Genomic DNA, 19,287 nt, shown 5'->3' on the forward strand with positions numbered 1-19,287 from the left:
TCAATCAGTGTACATTAATCTGGGAGGAAAATGTTGAAAATAGATGTTATATTTTTATTTTTGAATTTAAAAAAAAAATGTATATAATCTATTCATGTTTGAAAAAAATTAATTCTTTTTTTAGAAAACATTTATTTTAAATATACATTGTTTAGCATTTATTTTTCTGTTATAGGGACAAAAAAATGTCTATTCAGTTACAGAAATTTCATAATATTCTTAAAAAGAAAAATGCAACTTTTTTTATAAACATTTTTAAGATAATTTACTAATGAGATTTGATATATTAGCATCATGGTAAATTTTGTTTCCTCTTGAATTTATTACTTTATATTGTATATCAGAGGTATTCTGGATTCCCAAGGAAACTACCATGTATTCTATGTTATGTGTATGCCATTTTAATAATCATGTTGTAATGTATGTGTAAAATTGACGAAAATCTAGTTCCAGTTAATCTAATATATAAAAATCTCATGTCATGGTGTTTGTGTTCGAACTCCTCCGAAACGGCTCGACCGATTTTCATGAAATTGTTTATGTGTATTCCGTAGGTATGAGAATAGGTCATAAAGTATATTTCACAGCGCTAGATAATTAGGGTGTTCCTATCCACGTTCACCGGACACTGAGGAGATCAACGCTTGCTTGAAATCATCGTCACTGTGACGTAATGTTGAAAAAGTCCAGCTAAAAATAAACACGCGTGTCCAAATGCTACAAGATCTATCTGCTGACACCTTCTCGGACCAATTGTTATATATCGGCGATGGAAAAGATGCTGTCTATGAAAATACTGGATGCATAAAACTGCCCACTCATTTCTGCACTATCGTTGATTCGCAAAATGCTTTCATTGACCGTATATTTCCCGATGTACGCACATAATACATAAATCATGCGTGGCTGGCAGAAAGAGCCATTTTGGCAGCAAAAAAATGTGGACATCGACGATTTAAACTTCAAGATACAGCAGTCGTTTCCAGGCGACTTGGTATCATGCAAATTGATCGATACAGTTTGCGATGATAACGAAGCTGTGAATTATCCAACAGAGTTTTTTAACTCACTGGATTTGCCAGGCATGTCACCACACCTTCTACGACTGAATGTTGGATCTCCGGTTATTTTACTTCGGAATTTGAACCCACCATGGCTGTGCAATGACACGCGATTGCGTGTCATTGCACGTCATTAAAAAAATGATGAAAAACGTTATCGAAGCCAACATTTTGAATGGTAAATTCCGAGCCGAAAATGTTTTGCTGCCACGAATTCCAATGAATGAGCAATTGAGTGCACGAGTTCCAATCGAATTCAAACGCGTTCAATTCCCTATTAGATTCGCATTCGCAGTGACAATCAATAAGTCGCAAGGCCAAACGATGTCTGTTTGCGGCTTAGATTTGGGTGCACCATGTTTTTCACACGTGGCATGTTCTCACGTGGGCAAACTATCGAGCTTATTTGTGTTGGCTAAAGACGGACTGAGAAAAAATATCGTGCACTCTATTGCTCTTCGAAATTAATATTGATTTTCTTTATTTCATTTTTATACTTTAGGACAAAAAATATATTACTTTTTTCACTTTATGTTTAACTTTTAAGAGATCAAACAATGTATATGTTCGTTACGTTAATGAAATACATTGTATTGAGAAAATGAATGGTTGGTGATTTTTTAGTTTTTATCGGCGATCATCGTCTACAGTGCTCCATTTCTCTTTCTGTCATAGATCCCATCCCTGCACACTTACAGTACATTCGTTAACAACCAAAATATTCAATAGAAATAATTTATAAGTCAGAACAACGTTTGCCGGGTCAGCTAGTATATATATATATATTATATAATATATTCTAAATGGAAACTCTTTGAAATAAACACAGTAGACTTCAAGATTTTTTGAATTTTGGACATTTGTTTAAATTAACAAAAATGATGATATATAAGTATGATTAACAAAATTGGAAGTATTTAATTGAAATCATTATACTTACATTCCTTTTCAGTGCTTAGCTCATAATGATCTATGAAAATTCATTTTACATTCTTGTGGATGGATAAAGAAAATTCTAACATGCACCATAATATTTCTTATCATATTTTTATAATTTTGATAAAATTTCTTTCCTTTGCAGAACTCGAACTAAGAAAGTCAGTATTGTCCGTGGCATGTGCGACGAAGACGTTATGTATTTGGGTTACTACAGCAGCCAAGAAACCATGATGCAACAAATTATGCAACAGCAAGCAGAAACAGCACGTACACATTTGAAGGAGATAGTGGAGCGAGCTGCATTTGATTGTCGACGAGACTTTCTCTGGAGTTCTCTTCTACCACGATCGCTGAGGGATGAAAACAGCAGCAAAGATGTAAGTTGGGTTTACTGGGACTAGCTAATATGTTTGTTGGGACTTAAGGGCTGGATTTTCTCTAGAAAAGTGAGATATAGAAAGGAAAAAAAAACACAATATAGTAGAATGGAAACTGTATGTGTAGATCTCTTGATTGTATATTGAGTAAATTTGGCATGATCAAAATGATAAAAAAAAAAAAAAAATAGATGGAAGAAAAAGATTTCTGTGACTTTTAAAATATCTGTATTATTAATCCATTAAATTGTTTTTAAAGCAAACATGTGCCATGATCGGCACAAGATCATTATTTTTGCCTCTCTTGAACCAGTTTATGCTTTTGGTATTGAAATTTTTAAATCATTACATTTTATTTACTTTCTAAGTCCCCCAAAGTGGAGAAGAAATACTTTATAGGGGCTCTAATGTGATTTTCTTTAAAATCATTTATTTCAAACTGCAATAAGATAATTATTGACTTTACTTCCAGGTATGAGACATTTTCACAGAAATGCAAATGTCAGCATTTTTGTCATCGAATTTTATCATTCTGAAAATAAATTAATTTTTTTTATGCAATTATTCTCCAATATTTCCAATATCTCAGACACTTTTTTTGTATAAATTTTTTCATTTTATTTTTCATTTAATCATAATTTACTCCTTATTCTTTTGCTATTTATAATATTAAATATGTGTCTCTGTATGGTAACGCTCTACAGCTTAGACCATTTATCTATAGTCGAAAAATTTAGTATATATATGTACTTATGTTAGTGGAACAATTTTTTAAAAATTTTAATAACTGAAAATTAATTAAAATTTTTGTGTTTTTGGAATAACTGTCAAAAATATTTTTGTGCGAAAATAAATTGTTCGTCTTTTTAAAATTCAAAAATGTATCTTTTCAATTATACCTATTATTTTGCCATATAATATTTTAATTTCTAAGCAATTTTCAAAGCCATATTTAAAGTGCATTTTTCTTCAAAATATATCACAGAAAATTCTGATAAAATTTAATAGGCATGAGCACATTATGCTTGCTTGTAAGAAATAATTGGCTTTTATCTATGTGACAAAAGCTCAGCTTAAAAGATTAAGTTAATTCTCACTACAAAATAAACCTATAAAATTGCAATTTTTAACATATGTCTGTATAAAATAAAATAATTTTGAAAGATGATATTTTTTTACAAAAAATAGATTCAAGAAAAAGACTCTGTGACTTTTGAAATATCTCTATTATTAATCCATCATATTCTGTATTTTTAAAGAAAACATTTATATATATATATATAATATGAATCCTGTCGGCTAAATAATATGTAACATTATTTTGGTTGAAGCAAAGTGCAGGTTTGAAGACATAGACGAGACGTTGTATTTTGAATTCTCTTTTTACTATCCATCTCCGGAAAGCAATTTATTTACAAGCAGACGCAGGCGGCACAAAAGCAGAAGTAAGAAAGAAGCTCGAAACAAAATGATCACTAGTTTTATATAACATAGAATTTCCGGCCACGCGCCAATGTGGTGACCGTTTCAAGAGCACCGAAGGGATCACTTTCATTTGAGACGTAGTACTTGATGGCGCATTAGTTTTACAGAGGAATTAATTAAACCGAAAGTGGAATTGGATCACGAAATAAGAGAATATTTTAGAATGAAGTTATGATGGTCTAAATTACGATAAAGTTTTGGGAATTAATTTGGATTAAATTAAGAGTTTATATATATATATATATATATACACAGGAAGGTCAAAAAAAACTTCCCCTATATATGAAACCTTAGCGGCCTATCCGCTCAACCAATCGAACCAAAATTCCGGACATGGTTGTTAGAAGGTATGCGCTGGGAATTGTGATGATTCTAAACAACGCAGAGCTCACGGTTACGGTTACAGTGAGAGATTTTCGAATGGCAGCAGCCATTTTTTTCCTTGAGCAAATTGATCGGCGTATTGAAAAACCACAAATGGTGTTGGAACGATTAGCGTGTGACGAAAATTGCCTGCGTAAAGCATTTGCAAGGAAGGGCATTATAAAGGACTAATGGCAACACAGAGAGGAGGAGCTTCGGCGCACTTTGCATAATTCACAGGGTTAGACAGTAGAAGTACCAATTGTAGAACAAAACGTGCAAAGCAGTGTGGGAAGAGTGTTTCTTCAGTCAGATGTTCGATTGTGCCAACAAGATGACGCTTACAAAGAAACAACGAGGTGAATTGATAAAGCTGTTTTATCTGAGTGGGGAAAATGCTGCCGAAGCAGTACGAATTTATCGGCGAAATCACAAGCTAAGACAAGGCCCATAAATGTACGTAATTTGGTAAGAAAATTTGAAGAAACTGGATGCACTTCGATCTCGATCCGTGCGACCATCTGTTCCATTTGAAGTTGTTGCGGAAGTGCATAACACGATTACTGCAGGTCCATTGCGTACTGCAAGAAATGTTGCTCGCAGTTTGGATTTACCGAAAACCACAGTTCTCAGGCTTCTGTGCTCTGTTCTGCGGATGTTTCCTTATCGGTTTCAGCGCGTCCAGATGTTGCAGTCTGGAGATGAGGAACTGCGTGTAGACTTCGCAATTTTTTTTCCTCATCAAATATGATGAAGATAACAGATGGTCGCTGCGGATAATATGGACGGATGAGGCACATTTCTCTTTAACTGGAAACGTTGACACCAAGAACTGTGTTCACTGGCCTGACAAAAACCCTCACAATATGGCACCAGTGCCTTTACAAAGTGACTGTGTGGTGCGGCATCGCTAGCACATTTGTTCTGGGCCCGTACTTCTTCGAAGAGGTTACTATCACAGGTTTGAAATCGTGCTTTGTCGCAAGTACTCGGTATAAATCAATGTTGCAGAATTACATTATTCCTGAATTGCGGCAACGAAATGTCATTAGGGGCATTGTATGGATGCAAGATAGGTCTCCTCCACATGTCGCCCAATGTGTTCGACCAGTGCTGCAACAACACTTTGGTGATAGTCATCTCTCATAACTTTGCAGTTTCGTGGCCACCGCGATCCCCCGACCTTACTCCTATGGATTTCTGGTTCTGGGGTTATCTGAAATCTAAGGTGTACACGCCTGGTCCACGAGATGTGTCAGAATTGCAAGATGCCATAACACGTGAAGTTATGCAGATTCCTCCTTTCATGTTACGTTCGGCATTGTCCACAATCTCCCGAATGCAATGCGTTGTCGCCTGCGAAGGTGAACACGTTGAAAACCTGTAATTATAACTTTCCATTCCAATAAAAGCTTTTTTTTTTCCTCTTTCCTCTCTGTGTTGTCATTAGTCCTTTATAATACTCTTCTTTGCAAATGCTTTACGCCGGCAATTTTCGTCACATGCTAATCGTTCCAACGCCATTTGTGGTTTTTCAATACGCTGATCAATTTGCGCAAGGAAAAAGTGGGTGTCGCCCTTCGAAAACTTCAAAATTCTCTCACTGCAACCGTAACTGTGAGCTCTGCGTTGTTTAGAAACATCACAATCTCCAGCGCATACTTCAAACAACCATGTCTGAAATTTTGGTTCGATCGATTGGTTGAGCGGATAGGCCGCTATTGTTTCATATATAGGAAAAGTTCTTTTTTTTTTTTTTTGACCATCCTATATATATATATATATATATATATATATATATATATATATATATATATGCAGATTGTTAGATAGATGGCGTTGCCGAATTCGACAAATTCGGAGAGGATAAAAAAATCACCATACAAGAATCCCAAACGACGTTTAGTAGATAAAAATCGCAAAAAGATATGGAGTCTGAGAATTGTTGGAAACTGTAAAAATTGATAAAAAGATAACAAATGATGTTTCAACTAGAATTTTTTTTTTACGTAAAAGCACATTCTTAAAAGTCTTTTGTCCTATAGATAACATGCCGATTTGATGATCCAAGGTTTTATAAATTACTGCAAACGAAAAAATAGTTTAGAACGTTTATTTGCAAAAATATAAAAACTTGAAAAAAAATAAAGTCTGGAAAATGTAAGAAATTGTATACTCTTTAAAAAATGAATGGCATAAAGCTTCTAGAATAAAATGAATTATCTGGCCTATGAAATCTAAAACTTATTTTAGATTAGATAATTTTTTTATTAATTTTTTTTTTCCAAACTTGTATTATGTTTGTACTTTTGAAAGCTCACATTTATCCATTAATGATTATTATTTTGTTCAAGTTTTATTAGTTTTTCAAGATCTTTGATTTCTTTGTAATTCATTCAGACACAAAAATTTGTCCAATGATTCTCATAAATCATTAAGATTGACCTGTTTTCATTTAAGCTTGAATAATTAAATATATCATTGTCAGTAATGTGTCACTCTTTAAAATATTTAGTTTTTTTAAAAAAAATTTTTATTCTGACTTGTTAATTTGTATTCATGTATAGAATTTTTACAAATGTGTAGTGACTACATTTTTATAGTTTTGGAATTTTATCAACATCTTAATATTTACCAAACTTTTTAAAATTTTATCCTTTAAGGAAAAAAAAAAAATTCTATACCAATAAATTTTATTTGGAAATTTTATTGTTAAAAAATAAAAATTATTATTTTTTTAAAATTTGTTCTATTCTATGAATAACCACGATTCTGAAAATACTCAAATAAGCTTTTTCCAAGATAATAAAATGATAATTTTTTAAGTGTTTTTTAATCTCTTTGTGATGTAGTATAGTAGTGTCCATGTTTTGGATAGTAGAGTCCATGCTGCCGACTTCTTCATGAAGAATTTTGGTTTGAGAAATTGACATTTTAAGGATCTTGAATTCAGTGTCATGTTTTTGCTCTACTTTATTCATTTTGGAAGGATAATTCTTAAATAAATTATCTAATTATTAAAACCTATTGTAAGTGAAATAATTTACACTGAAAAATTGCAACTGAAGTATTTGCCAAAATACTATATTCTTAATTTTTATTATAAATTTATAATATTGCTTCTTTGAGCGGTTAATTTCATTGTAAGGAAGAGAGTTTTATAGACAGTTATACTGAATAGATGCTGGGTGAATGATTCCTCCAACTTTGGTGGCTTTGGCAACAAAACTGAAAGATCCCGAAAATTTGAAAATGCTGTCAATAATGCTACTTCCATAAAGACCTGAGTGTTAGAATTTATTCTAGAACATTCGATGCCCTGTCCTGTTACAGGAGTTATAAAAGCAAAGGCATAGAGATGAGAGTCAGTCGAGAGAAGAGTAGTTGAACGAATTCTTTCTTAGGAATGTTGATCTTCAGAGAGTTCTCTCTGAGTGGTTTGTGCTTTTGAGATTGTCTGATAAAGATTTGCTGCTTGTTGGTTTCTGCAAGTGCTAATTTAAATACTCGTCATCTGTGTCTGTGTGCTTGTATTGCCTATGTTCCATGTCTTCATGCAAAATAAAGAGTTGTTATTCGTTATTGAGCCAGTTGGATGTTCCACTACACCCACCAGAGAGATTTTATTCGTATATAAAACTATTATAATTAACAATAATTTATGATCCGATTCATTGTGTTAATTAAAATGGTATTCTATAATTCTGATTTAAAAGAAAACTATGCATTTAAAATCACCTTATTTGCCTTTTGTGGTCAATGCCTTTAGTTGACTGTTAGTATAAAGCTACTTGTGTACCTGTATATCATTGTGTTCAGTTATATGTTCTAATATATAAGTAATTTATTATAATAATTTGATATTTTTAATAATATATTTCATATAGTTGAACAAAATTTTGTTTTGAATTTAATTATTTATATTCTATAAAATGAAGCACTATATCTAAAATAAAATTATAATGCTCTTTGTATAATTCCAAGAAGTAGAAAAACGCATATTAGATGGTCATGAATGCTTATTAGCTTCCTGTACATTGACATTTTGAAGTGTCACTGTTTATTAAATATCATCTGTGGTTAAAGGTATTTTTTATTCATTATGTTTTTAATAATATACACAATTGTTTTTCGAATTCATTTTCATCTGAATTTCAGCATGGTCTCTCATTGTATGCTGAATTCACTGAGCTTCTAGAATATGTAACGGTGCAGCCTTTAAGCACAGTTGATTCAAGGCTGAATCCTTTTATGGTTATGCACATCTCGTGGTATACTACCTTAGCATCAGTTCTGAAAACAAAGTACGCTGATTCACATCGTGAATTTGTTTCTCCAGACAACAACTCTTTATATGTGGTATGTAAAATATTATTTATATTTTTTATATCAGAAAATTTTGGCTGGTAGATATGTAAGTTAATAAATTTGATATTGCCAAAAACATTACAGAGTTTTGAGTATGAAATAATACTCAAAGAACTTAGGTAAAGATAGGAACAAAAGTCAATACTTACAGACATAGCAAAAGTTGTTTTTAAAATGCTAAATTTTTTTTTAAATGTGACATTTTGTTGATTTATGAACATTATTTTACTTTTTATAAAGAAGCCAATTAATAAATTTCAATTAATATTTATATTTATTTTTCCAATTCTAGCCTCTTAAGCCTGATGATAGACCTTTAAAAAAATAATTTGTTTTCTTCTTTTCAAAAATGGGCTTTATTATATATCAGAATCTTTTGTTTAATATCAATGGGATGAATAATATGAAATTTAAAAAGATTATTTTAGTTTTTGTAATAAGCAAATGTTTAGTGTGTTTTGAATAATTTTTTATTTATTTTTTTGAAATTACAAAATTTTACTTGATTAGCAATAAGAGTTTATTAAAATTTAAATTTTTATGATTATTTTAAAATTTAAATCAATTAAAGAAACGAATTTAGATTTTCCTTGGAATCTGCTAGGTGTCATTGAATTAAATTAAATTTTGCATGTTTTATCAACATTGCATTGTAAAAAGGATACTGTTTAATAATTTGCAGCTAAAGTTTAGTTTCTTTTCAGTAGCAAATAGAATCTCAAAACATCCTATTTAAATAGGCAGTTTTTCATACAGAAAAAGTGATTTGCCTATTTTTAAGTATTTGGTAATTAAAAATCTTTGGTCAAAAATTTTTCAATCAATACTGATCATTTACTACCATTAATGTATGTGATTTGTTCAAAATCATCACATTATTGTAAAACCCTTATGCCCCTCATCCATTTTCCTGTATAAATATGTCTGATTAAGTGCAATGGGCTGATACCTAACTATTTCTATGAATAGCGATTCCTCCATAATAAGAATGATACATATTACGTTTTTAATTAATATTTTAAATAATTGTATGTTTAAATTCAGTAATTTTGAAAATAGTCTTTTTTAAGTACAATTATTTTAAGCTAACATTTGTTGTTATAATAAATGGGAAATGCTCTGTTTATAATAAAACTTTATTTAGAATAAAAGAAAATAGCATAAAGATATGTCATGTGCAGCATCTTCCACCTTTCTTCTCTGCATCATAAAATTAACAATATAATCGATGTTTTGCAATGCAAGTTGTACAAATTTTTGATATGTAAATTAATTATTCACAATCCTTACATTCATTGTTAATAAATTGAATATAAAATGTATTATTGTAAGATTTTAATTATTTTCTTTCAACTACAAAATTAAAACAAGCAAGTTTTCATTTTGATTGTTATGCTTTTTTAGGCTGTGACCAGCAATTCTTGTCCAGATGTTTTTATATTATTGACAGTCGATACGCGGGCAAATCGATCTGTAAGTTTGAAATCTTGGTTTATAATTGTTATTTATTGCATGTTTAAAATGTATACTTTTATAACATTACTAAATCTATTCTTATGTGCATTTCAAATGACTAAAATTACTGAGACTATTATTTTAATTAAATGTAGAGGATTTGTTTAAAGTCACCAAAATGTTTAGAGCAACCTTTATAATAATCTATAAGGACTTGCATTTATCCCTGATTTTCTTCCCTTGGACAATTGACTCTTAGAGTTGCCAAATTCATTACAAAAGTATTTTAGAGGTAGAATTTGTGATATTTAATTAATTAAATTAGATGAAAGTTTTGGAATTTTTTCAAATTGACTTACTTAATAGTGTAAAATGTTTGTAGATATAGTTCTGTTGTTTTTTCATCACTGTTTTTTTTTTTTTTTTTTTTTTTTTTGTCATTATAGAAACAAAGCTTTAAATACAATATCTGTTAAATTCACTAAATTGAATAATTTTACACTATCGGCAGTACAATTCTAATATTTGTTTTAGAACCTGTGTTTAGTCTTCCGAGAAGCATCGGCTGCTGCTGCTGCTGTTGCTGCATCCAATGAAGATAAATCAGACAAACGTGCTAAACCTGTCCAATCTCTGATAGAGGATTTTGTGAATGCTTGTTGTTTTCACCTCTGGACATGCATTTTGACACCATAATCTATGCAATTTTAAATATGTGATAAAATTTTGAATACTTTTCAAAAACTGTAATTTATTGTAAATTGTGGAAATTTTAATCTAATAATCAATGTTTTAAACAGTCTGTTACTTTCTTTCTTTTTTTTTCTCTCTCTCTTTTTTCAAAAAGCAAGTCTGTATTTGTAAATGTATCAATTATATCCAAAGTAATATTCAGAAAGAATTCAGTTTAATTTTATCTTTAAGTGCCATTTAAAAGTTTCACTGTCGCTGAATTCACTTGGAAAGAGGTTTGAATAACCTCTCAAACTGCATTTGAAATTTCTTATCATTTTATAAGGGAAAAAAACACCTGTAGGAAAATGTGAAAAGTACTTTGAGAGAAAATGTTCTATTTCTATAAAATAAAAGAAAACTTTTGTTGACAATGACTAAAGTGCAAATGCAGCAAAATTATGTAATAAAATGCTTTTTTGTTGTTGTTGTTGTTGTTCTCATTGCTTAGATGAAATTTGCTGTTTTTGGTGTATATTTTGGCCGCAGATAGGCTGAAGGAAAAGTGATATTTCACATCATTATGCTCATGTATATTTCAGTATTTACGCTTAGAGACAGCATTCTAAGCTATTTCAAAATTAGTGTGAAATTTTTCATTAGTTTGCTTATGTTTGTAGTTATGATTGGTTTCAGTATTTCTATTCAAATTTGGATTTTAATTGAGATTTGCTAAAAAAAAGCATAATCTGTTTTATTTTATCTTGGAATCATAATCCATTTGACACATTGTTAGTTATTTATGCAATTATTACCAAGGTTTAAATTGTTTAGTTTTTATGAAGTAGAGTTTTTAGGAATCAAAAATGGATATTGAATATTTTCATTTTTAATGAAAATGTTTTAATTAATAATTGCATTTCGTACTTTATTAGTTTTATTTAAACTTGGGAAAATTTGAACAAATTAAACGATTGATATATTAGTGAGATTAAAACGAAAATTTTCCCCCTTTGACTAAACATTTCTTAGAATTTATATCTTTTTTGCGTGCCAATTCTGTATTACATTTTTAGAAAACGTTTGAATTGTTATTTTGATACAACGTATATTATTAGTCCTTGCTGCTTTACCTGTGATCACATTTTTGAAGTCGAGAAGCAATAATTGATTTCAGATCATTATCCTTTGTTTACATTGTACAAATTAACCTAACTTATTTTGTGATATTATATATTTGTGTGTGCTGTCTCTTTCATTTATGTTTTATACAAATAATTGATTGATATATGCTTTAAAAAATACCTAGAGTAAATAAAATAAATTTATAAATATAAGTGATCTTTTTTATCTTTAAAAATGTATTTATAGAATGTGTAAATAAAATTTTATTTTCATTTCATGGTGCTGGTTTAATTGAGACAGATCGATTTTCCATAGCAGATGTTTTTAACGCACTTGAAATATTGGAGAATTTAATGTATTTAATTACTGTTGCAGCATTTGTTATAATAATACAAATCCTTTAAATTAGAATTAAAGATGAATGCAGAATACACAGATGAAAGGAATTTATTTTTAATTAATTATTTTTTTAGTTTACTTTAAACAACATCCTATCCATTATTGATTAAATGGGACATTGCATTAAGAATATTGTAATTTTTTATTCTCAGAAAAACTTCTGAACAAATGACTTGTTTTAAAATTAAATATCTGTAAAATTAATGTGGTTTGTAAAAATAATAATTAAAAAAATGAACGGAAATCTTGGATTATATGTTTATTTTGTTTTGCATTAATTGCCGAGAAATATGCAAGGCATGCAAAGCTTTCACTATTAGCAATACACAAGAATAATAAATTAATATAAAAATAGACAAAAAGGGCAGGACTCTAAACTATTGTTAATTAACTTTACAATATAATGAAGGTGCTGATGGCAGAAATAGCAAGGTTCATAGAAATAGATAAAATCGATCCCTTTGGGTGTTTATAGATATGACGAAGTGGTATCTAAATACATCAATGTCATATGTGACGGATTCGCTTCTGAAACATGCCTATGTATTTCACGATTTTCTTTTCACTTGATACTGCATTTTGTTGAGAAAGAGATAAAAGCATTAGTCAGAAAATCTTTTAAGAAATAAAAATTGGAAATCTTAAAGTAAATAATTTAGAATCAAAAATGACGATTTATTGATATTGCTAGCATTTCAGAATTATACCAAAAAAAAAAAGTTTTGATGACAAGGAGTATATTAAAAATTGTTTGCTATGTATCTTAATAAACTAAAATATGAAATTTGGGAAGTTTTTTTTTGGGGGGGGGGTGTTTAGATTAAAGGATTTTGTTTTCCGAACTCCAGTGGTTTTTGCTTAATCAGATATTTGAATGAATGATTAAAATAATAATGCTCCAAAAACTCAAAATAGTTACGCCAATATTTTATTCGTAAATTCTTCACAGCACATTCAATCTACATTGTAGTAGATTGAAAGCGGAAGCAATACTAAACATAAATAATTTACTATTACTATTGGTTTTTCCGCATTGAAGACTTTAAAAGAAAGTCTCATCAGATTATAGAATTATAATCGAGAGACTTTATAAAAATTCAAATCGTAGATATGTATCATATGAAAGCAGCATTCTGGTGCACACAAGAAAATTCGATTTTTATTATAAATTTTAATTTCTTAAAAAATGTGTAAAGAGTGTACATAAAATAATATTGAATTTTCAAAATTGTTTGTTATCTGTTCACTGAGGTGGTTGTCACCTTTCGGACGGAGTGTTTCAAGTTCGAAACCCGAATCCATAGAATTTCTGTCATCGGTAGGGGTCAAGTACACTCTACACCGTGAAATTCTTACGTTTATGGGTGATGGAATGATTACCCAAATACCCATTTTCACTTTTCAAAACTATGAAATACCTCTCAAAATTGTTCTCGCGTTGCCCTTCAAACGGAGGATGCCATGCTTCTCCTTTACCATCAGTTCTTGCCTTTTAATAGATATATGCTGGACCCAATAAGCTTGTAGCGCCACCATTTTCATTCTAGTCAGGAATATCCCAATCCTAGTAGCACGAAGATGGTATATAACATTCTAACGATATTATTCAATGTTCGCTATGCTATACATTAATTTAAAGTCTTGTAGAACATTTTGGGTTACTAAGGACGAGATTTAACTAACTGAAATTCTGAATTATTTAATGCACACTCTTTACTTCGATAAGTTTCAATCTTAATTAAATGACAACATTTTGAACAGAAAAAATTAGCTTCTAAATTCTTTCGGAAACATCACAAATGCCCTTTTTTTTTTTTTTTTTTTTTTTTTTTTAAAGAGACAACTTTACACTACGAAAACTAAATTTTTATTTCGTCTGATATGTACAGTTCATCGTAACATTATCATTACAAAGTCATTATCTTTTTTTTACATTAATTTCACATAATTACCTGAATTATGTTAAAGGCATCTAGTTTAAAGGCATAATTTTTGTTTTGTTCTACATATATCATAGACAGTTCTGCATAGATAAAAAGTACACATATCCAATATATTTTAGCAAGAATAATAATAAAAGAATACTATAAGGTGATGATAGCTGCAGTATAAAAATAACCACAGGAGACAAAAACATCAGTTCGATTCCTTTGTATTAAGACACTTATTATTATAAGTCCACGAAAAGTCGCGGTTTTTCCCCACAATAGCTGGCAACATCACAACTTGGAAAAAGTTTTCAGTCGAAATTTCTGAGTCTATTCGCTGGGTTCAACTCTCGGCTTTTTGGATCCTTTGTTCCCATTGGGCGATCAGCTTATTATGACGGGGGCTAAGCTCCTGCAACAAGAAAAAAAAGAATTTAAAAAATATATATATTTGCAACGTCTCGATTGGCCTACATTATATATATCAAATTTTTTTATCTGGAAGGCGATGGTAAATTCAGTTTGTAACAAGATAAAAAGAAAAATTTCTTGACCATTTTCTTCCCAATTATCTATATGCAAAATTACTGAGAGCCGTCTGTAACGCTAGACGAATTTTAAAAATATCCCCGTCGATGCGGAATTTGAAATTCTGTTTTGGCATCTAGCGATTCAAAAGTTTTTATTTCCATGTGTATAAAAGTAAACATGAATTATAATTAGTTACGAGATCGTAAACTTCACGTTTTATTGACTTTTTGTTTCATTACATTCCTTCAGTTATCAGAATATTTATAAAACCGAACGTCTGTTTCAATAACATGGCGTATGAACGTAGATCCCGTATAGTCTGGAGTTATAATAGATAAAAAACATTTTCGCAGAATGAATAAAATGAAAAAAAGATTGATTAAAAAAGAATTTACATGTTAAAAAATATGATGAAATGTGAAATTCAACTGTACAGTTATTTAAAAAAAGCCCTTCAAAACGTCCTTCCTGCCTAGGGCCACAAAATGCATAAACCCTCAACTTCCTCGTTCTTATAATATAGAAATTGCTAGCAAGTGGTTAATGACAAGTACTCAAACCTCGCTCATACTGAGGCGCACGAGGTGAAAAAGTTTTTAAAGTCAATCTTGAATTACTAGGATTTTTTTTTTTTTTTTTTTCATATTTTAAATACAAATATGATGCATCCAAAAAAATTCATTTTGGCACTATTTAATTTTGATACATTATTGTTTCTAAGTCTACATAGAAAAGTTTATGTCAATAGAGAGTGATCTGTAAGTGCGCTATTCAAAAATCCAGTACAGTCAAACCACGTTTAACGAGCACTTTTCTTAACAAGGGATTCTTTGAATGGCTTCCTTAACGAGCGATGTTTCGCAAAACAAGTGACGAGGAGACATCGTGACTTCACCTGCAGGATTCTGCCTGCATCACTTAAATATCAGTCTACGGTTAACGCTTGCTTATAGAAGTTTTTTTTTTAAGTTATAAGTGGAACTTAAAATTCATAGTAAATTGAATCATCATCAATAAACAAAATGAGACACCATTTGTAAGCGTCATGGTTTTACATTCGATATAAGAGAGACGTATTTCAATAACATGCAAGCACAAATACAAGCATAGCCGGCAGCTGCATTTTGTGTCGGAGCAAAAAGTTATGAAGGAGATTTCGTCAAGAGAGGAGGAGAGAACTGTCTCAATAACGCATTAACCTTTTAATGAAACAAGAAAGATGTTGAAAGAAAGAGGAAATTTGCTGCATTTGTATGTTGAGAAAAATCACCTTAATAAGGCAGTAGCTCTGTGCCCTTCAAATTTATTTAGCGATAATATTGTATCTCATTTACGACACATTTTTAAGAATCGGCAAAAACAAATATTTCTAGACATTTTCTTGTATGAAAATAGTAAAGTACATTAATATAAATTTATTTGAATATTCTATTTATTTGAATATATAAATTTATTTGAATATTCTTTTCGGAATGAAATACATTTTTCTACTTTACATTGATCCTATGGGGGAACAAAAACTGTTTCACTTTACCAGTAAAATTCGAGAACAAATTATGCTCAATGCTCTTTTATTAATCCTGCTCTTTTGTGAAGTTTTTAGAATTGTAGTCTAAAATAAATAATCTAATTAAATATATTATTTTAAAATGTCCGATTGCTTTAACTTTACCATTATCTTTCTATCAATCATAATTTTCACGTTTTGGAAATCAAGTAAATCTGCTTTTTTAATGCATAGAAAAATACTAATCAAAAGTAATTTATATAATACAATCAAAATATGGTAGATCATGTTTAAGGAACTTAAAAAGTAAATAAGATAAGAAAATCAAAAACAATAATGGAGCAATGAACAATACCTCTTCGTGAACTCCATTTCCATTTTCATATTCCAATAAATTATTTTTCTGGTTCACTTCGTTCTCGTTCTTCTCATCATCCGAATGAGAACTAACACTATTCCTATTAGAATGAAGTTTCCTGAAAGACGGGAGAAATCTTGCTTAAAAAAATCCCGAAAATATCATGTGTTCGAATAAATTCAATCATTTAGTACGTTTGAGATTATGAATTAATACATAACTATTGCATAATGTACACTTGTATGAAATTTTTTACTGTGTGTTTTTCTGAAAAGAACATCTGTTGCATGAAAGCCCTCAACATGGTTATGAAAGTCTGACTTTAAATTTTTATGAAGCTGCTCTATGAGCAACACAACTGAAGATGCTAAGTAAACAACATGAATTGTAGTTAGATAGCGGGGAGGAAGAACTAATGAAGAAACTCAAATCATGACCGTAGTAGTATTTAACGAATTGCTTTTACCATTACATAATTTTCTATACAATCTTTAAAGATTTGACGCTGCAAAGCAATTTTCATATTAGATTTCGTTAAATTTAGGGAAGTAAAATTCTCATAAAGAAGATTTTTTTTTTTTTGTGAAGCATGTGATGTGTTAATTACTTTTTATTACAATCGTTATCCACATTTTATGAGATATTATGTACATATGTATGTTATGTGCATGCTATTATAGCCAAATTCCCTGCCTATCCATTTTTCTAAATGGTGGTTGCTTCTAAACTTTGGCTTCCTTATTTATGTGAAGACTATTTTGCACTTTAGTTCGGATATACATAAAGTTTGGCAAAGAATGACTAATTCGAGAACGGGCAATGACTGAAAATTTTGAGATTTGTATTTGTATGATTGGCCTGCCATTGATTTATGACAGTACATAATGAAAACAAATAAAATATTATTGTTAGTGTATTATCAAACTTGGGAAAATGCAATACTGATCTTAGTTTCTTAACATTTGTGGTCCTCTAACAAAAAATAATGAATTTCAATTTTTAGTTTCTGAACATTCATGTTTTCTCCATTTATAGAGTACGATTATATGAAATTTCAAAACAATTTTCTAGAGCAACGATCCAAGCGGAGGAATGGGAAAGTGCTTGTTCCGTTTTGAAATCATTGAAGAACAAGCTCCGTAGTCCCCTTCAGCTACCTGTTCTTATCTTTTCTCTTCATTAGTTAAACTAGCCATCACTCATAGGTTGTTACAACAGGATTAGAGACAGAAAAACAAAGTGATTTCAGAACAGACATAATTTTGTGTTGGAAGTGAAATTCAAGTAGCTTAATATTTGTACCATCCTGTACACAGAGAATTTTGCGGATACAGTACTTATACAGTCCATTTGAGAAATGCATGAAAGATTATAAATATTTGAAACTTACTTTTTTGAATACAGCATGCAGTTATATGATATATAATCACAATCAAAACTTTCAAATAAAATCAAAATCAATCAAAATTTTAATCAACAGTCGTTGTATATTTAGTCAGAAATAATACGATGACAGATGCTTCATACGATGGTTGACTCTTAGAAAAATGAGTAATTTCTCCACAAAAATAGTTGCATTATGATCTTAAAACTTTCATTAATTGATTCTTTTCTCATTTCTAAACTCTGAAACCAAAAGATTGAGCTGACTGTTGTAGGTATCGAATTAATGAATGAGTATTTTTTCCACAGATCTTACGGTATTCTGTTGGGATTCAGAGAATGTAAAAGAAAGCCTTTGCTTAATATTTTCAGCTTGAACAATGGAACTCAAAACTAAACGTCTTATATGGCAAACTTCTTCAATATTTCCTGTCTATTAACTATTTTAATCCAAAGTTTGGTTGATTTTAAATCAATGTGTTCTCTCATTTTGTACCCAAGGATCTTTATTAGAAATTTTAAGAAACTTTTTATAGAAACTCCACAGCAACTAAAATTTATCTTAAGGCAGGCTACTCACTTGAGCTCCTCTTCCCTCTGCTTCATCTCGAGGATCTCCTGTTGGATCTTGGATTCGACGGAGACGTTCCTCTTCAACTTCACCATAGCAGGAGGGACGGCAGGGACTACTTTAGGAACGATTTCCTCTTTCCTGGGGGCAGTGAAGGTGGTCTCCTTGCCTTTGCTGGCGATGAACTTGTGCATGCTGATGTTGGCCTTGCCATTAGACTGAGGAGAGAAGATAGTGGCGGGGCGGCCACCTGTAGGGGAAGGACTGCCTCTTTTGTAAGGAGCCACGTCTGGAGAGGCACGCCCGTTGCTATGGAATCCATTGCCGTTGGAGACGGGCTGGGCATTACCTACAGGACAAGATAAGGTACAGATTGAGATATCACACTAACATGATTATTTTCTAAGGAAATGACTAAAATAAATTTTAAGAAGCATATCTATATTATTTATTTGGTCCCGCAAGATTTTGATTTGACCTTCCCACAAGAAAAAAATATAATTGTAAATTTGGCCACTCTTATTTAGATATACAAATTTTAAAAAATTATTTCATAATAACTACAAAAAAATGAAAATATGAATATTCTCTGTGCACCAAGTTAGTAGAAAACCTTTGTAGTCCCGAAATGTAAACATTGTGCTATAATGATATTAGAGAAAGACGGAAATATTGTTTCATATATAATAGAGAAACATTACATCAATACCGTACATGGTCAGTTAATATTAATGGCTTGATAACGTGACTAGTACACGGGTGTTA

At 30.5% G+C, this 19,287-nt stretch overlaps 2 protein-coding genes across 7 annotated transcripts in view; one reads left to right on the top strand and one right to left on the bottom strand.

Moving 5' to 3' along the window:
• The window catches only part of LOC129961899 (KICSTOR complex protein SZT2-like), a 138,000-nt gene extending 125,948 nt beyond the window's left edge, over positions 1–12,052 (top strand). Inside the window, exons 60-63 of the mRNA XM_056075527.1 lie at positions 2,143–2,377; positions 8,384–8,584; positions 9,998–10,066; positions 10,583–12,052. Of these exons, the coding sequence (XP_055931502.1) occupies positions 2,143–2,377; positions 8,384–8,584; positions 9,998–10,066; positions 10,583–10,744 (667 nt within the window). The 3' untranslated portion in view covers positions 10,745–12,052. The remainder of the gene's footprint in view (positions 1–2,142; positions 2,378–8,383; positions 8,585–9,997; positions 10,067–10,582) is intronic.
• A 2,036-nt stretch (positions 12,053–14,088) lies between these two features.
• LOC129956472 (uncharacterized protein DDB_G0284459-like) overlaps positions 14,089–19,287 on the bottom strand; it is a 212,518-nt gene continuing 207,319 nt past the window's right edge. For all 6 annotated transcript variants that reach the window (XM_056068377.1, XM_056068403.1, XM_056068409.1 and 3 more), the window contains 3 exons: positions 18,532–18,871; positions 16,566–16,686; positions 14,089–14,584 (listed from right to left, as the gene is read on the bottom strand). In XM_056068377.1, coding sequence (XP_055924352.1) covers positions 14,516–14,584; positions 16,566–16,686; positions 18,532–18,871 — 530 coding nt within the window. In that variant the 3' untranslated portion in view covers positions 14,089–14,515. The remainder of the gene's footprint in view (positions 14,585–16,565; positions 16,687–18,531; positions 18,872–19,287) is intronic.

This window comes from Argiope bruennichi, chromosome 2 (assembly GCF_947563725.1).
Source record: "Argiope bruennichi chromosome 2, qqArgBrue1.1, whole genome shotgun sequence".
NCBI classification, from domain to species: Eukaryota; Metazoa; Arthropoda; class Arachnida; order Araneae; family Araneidae; genus Argiope; species Argiope bruennichi.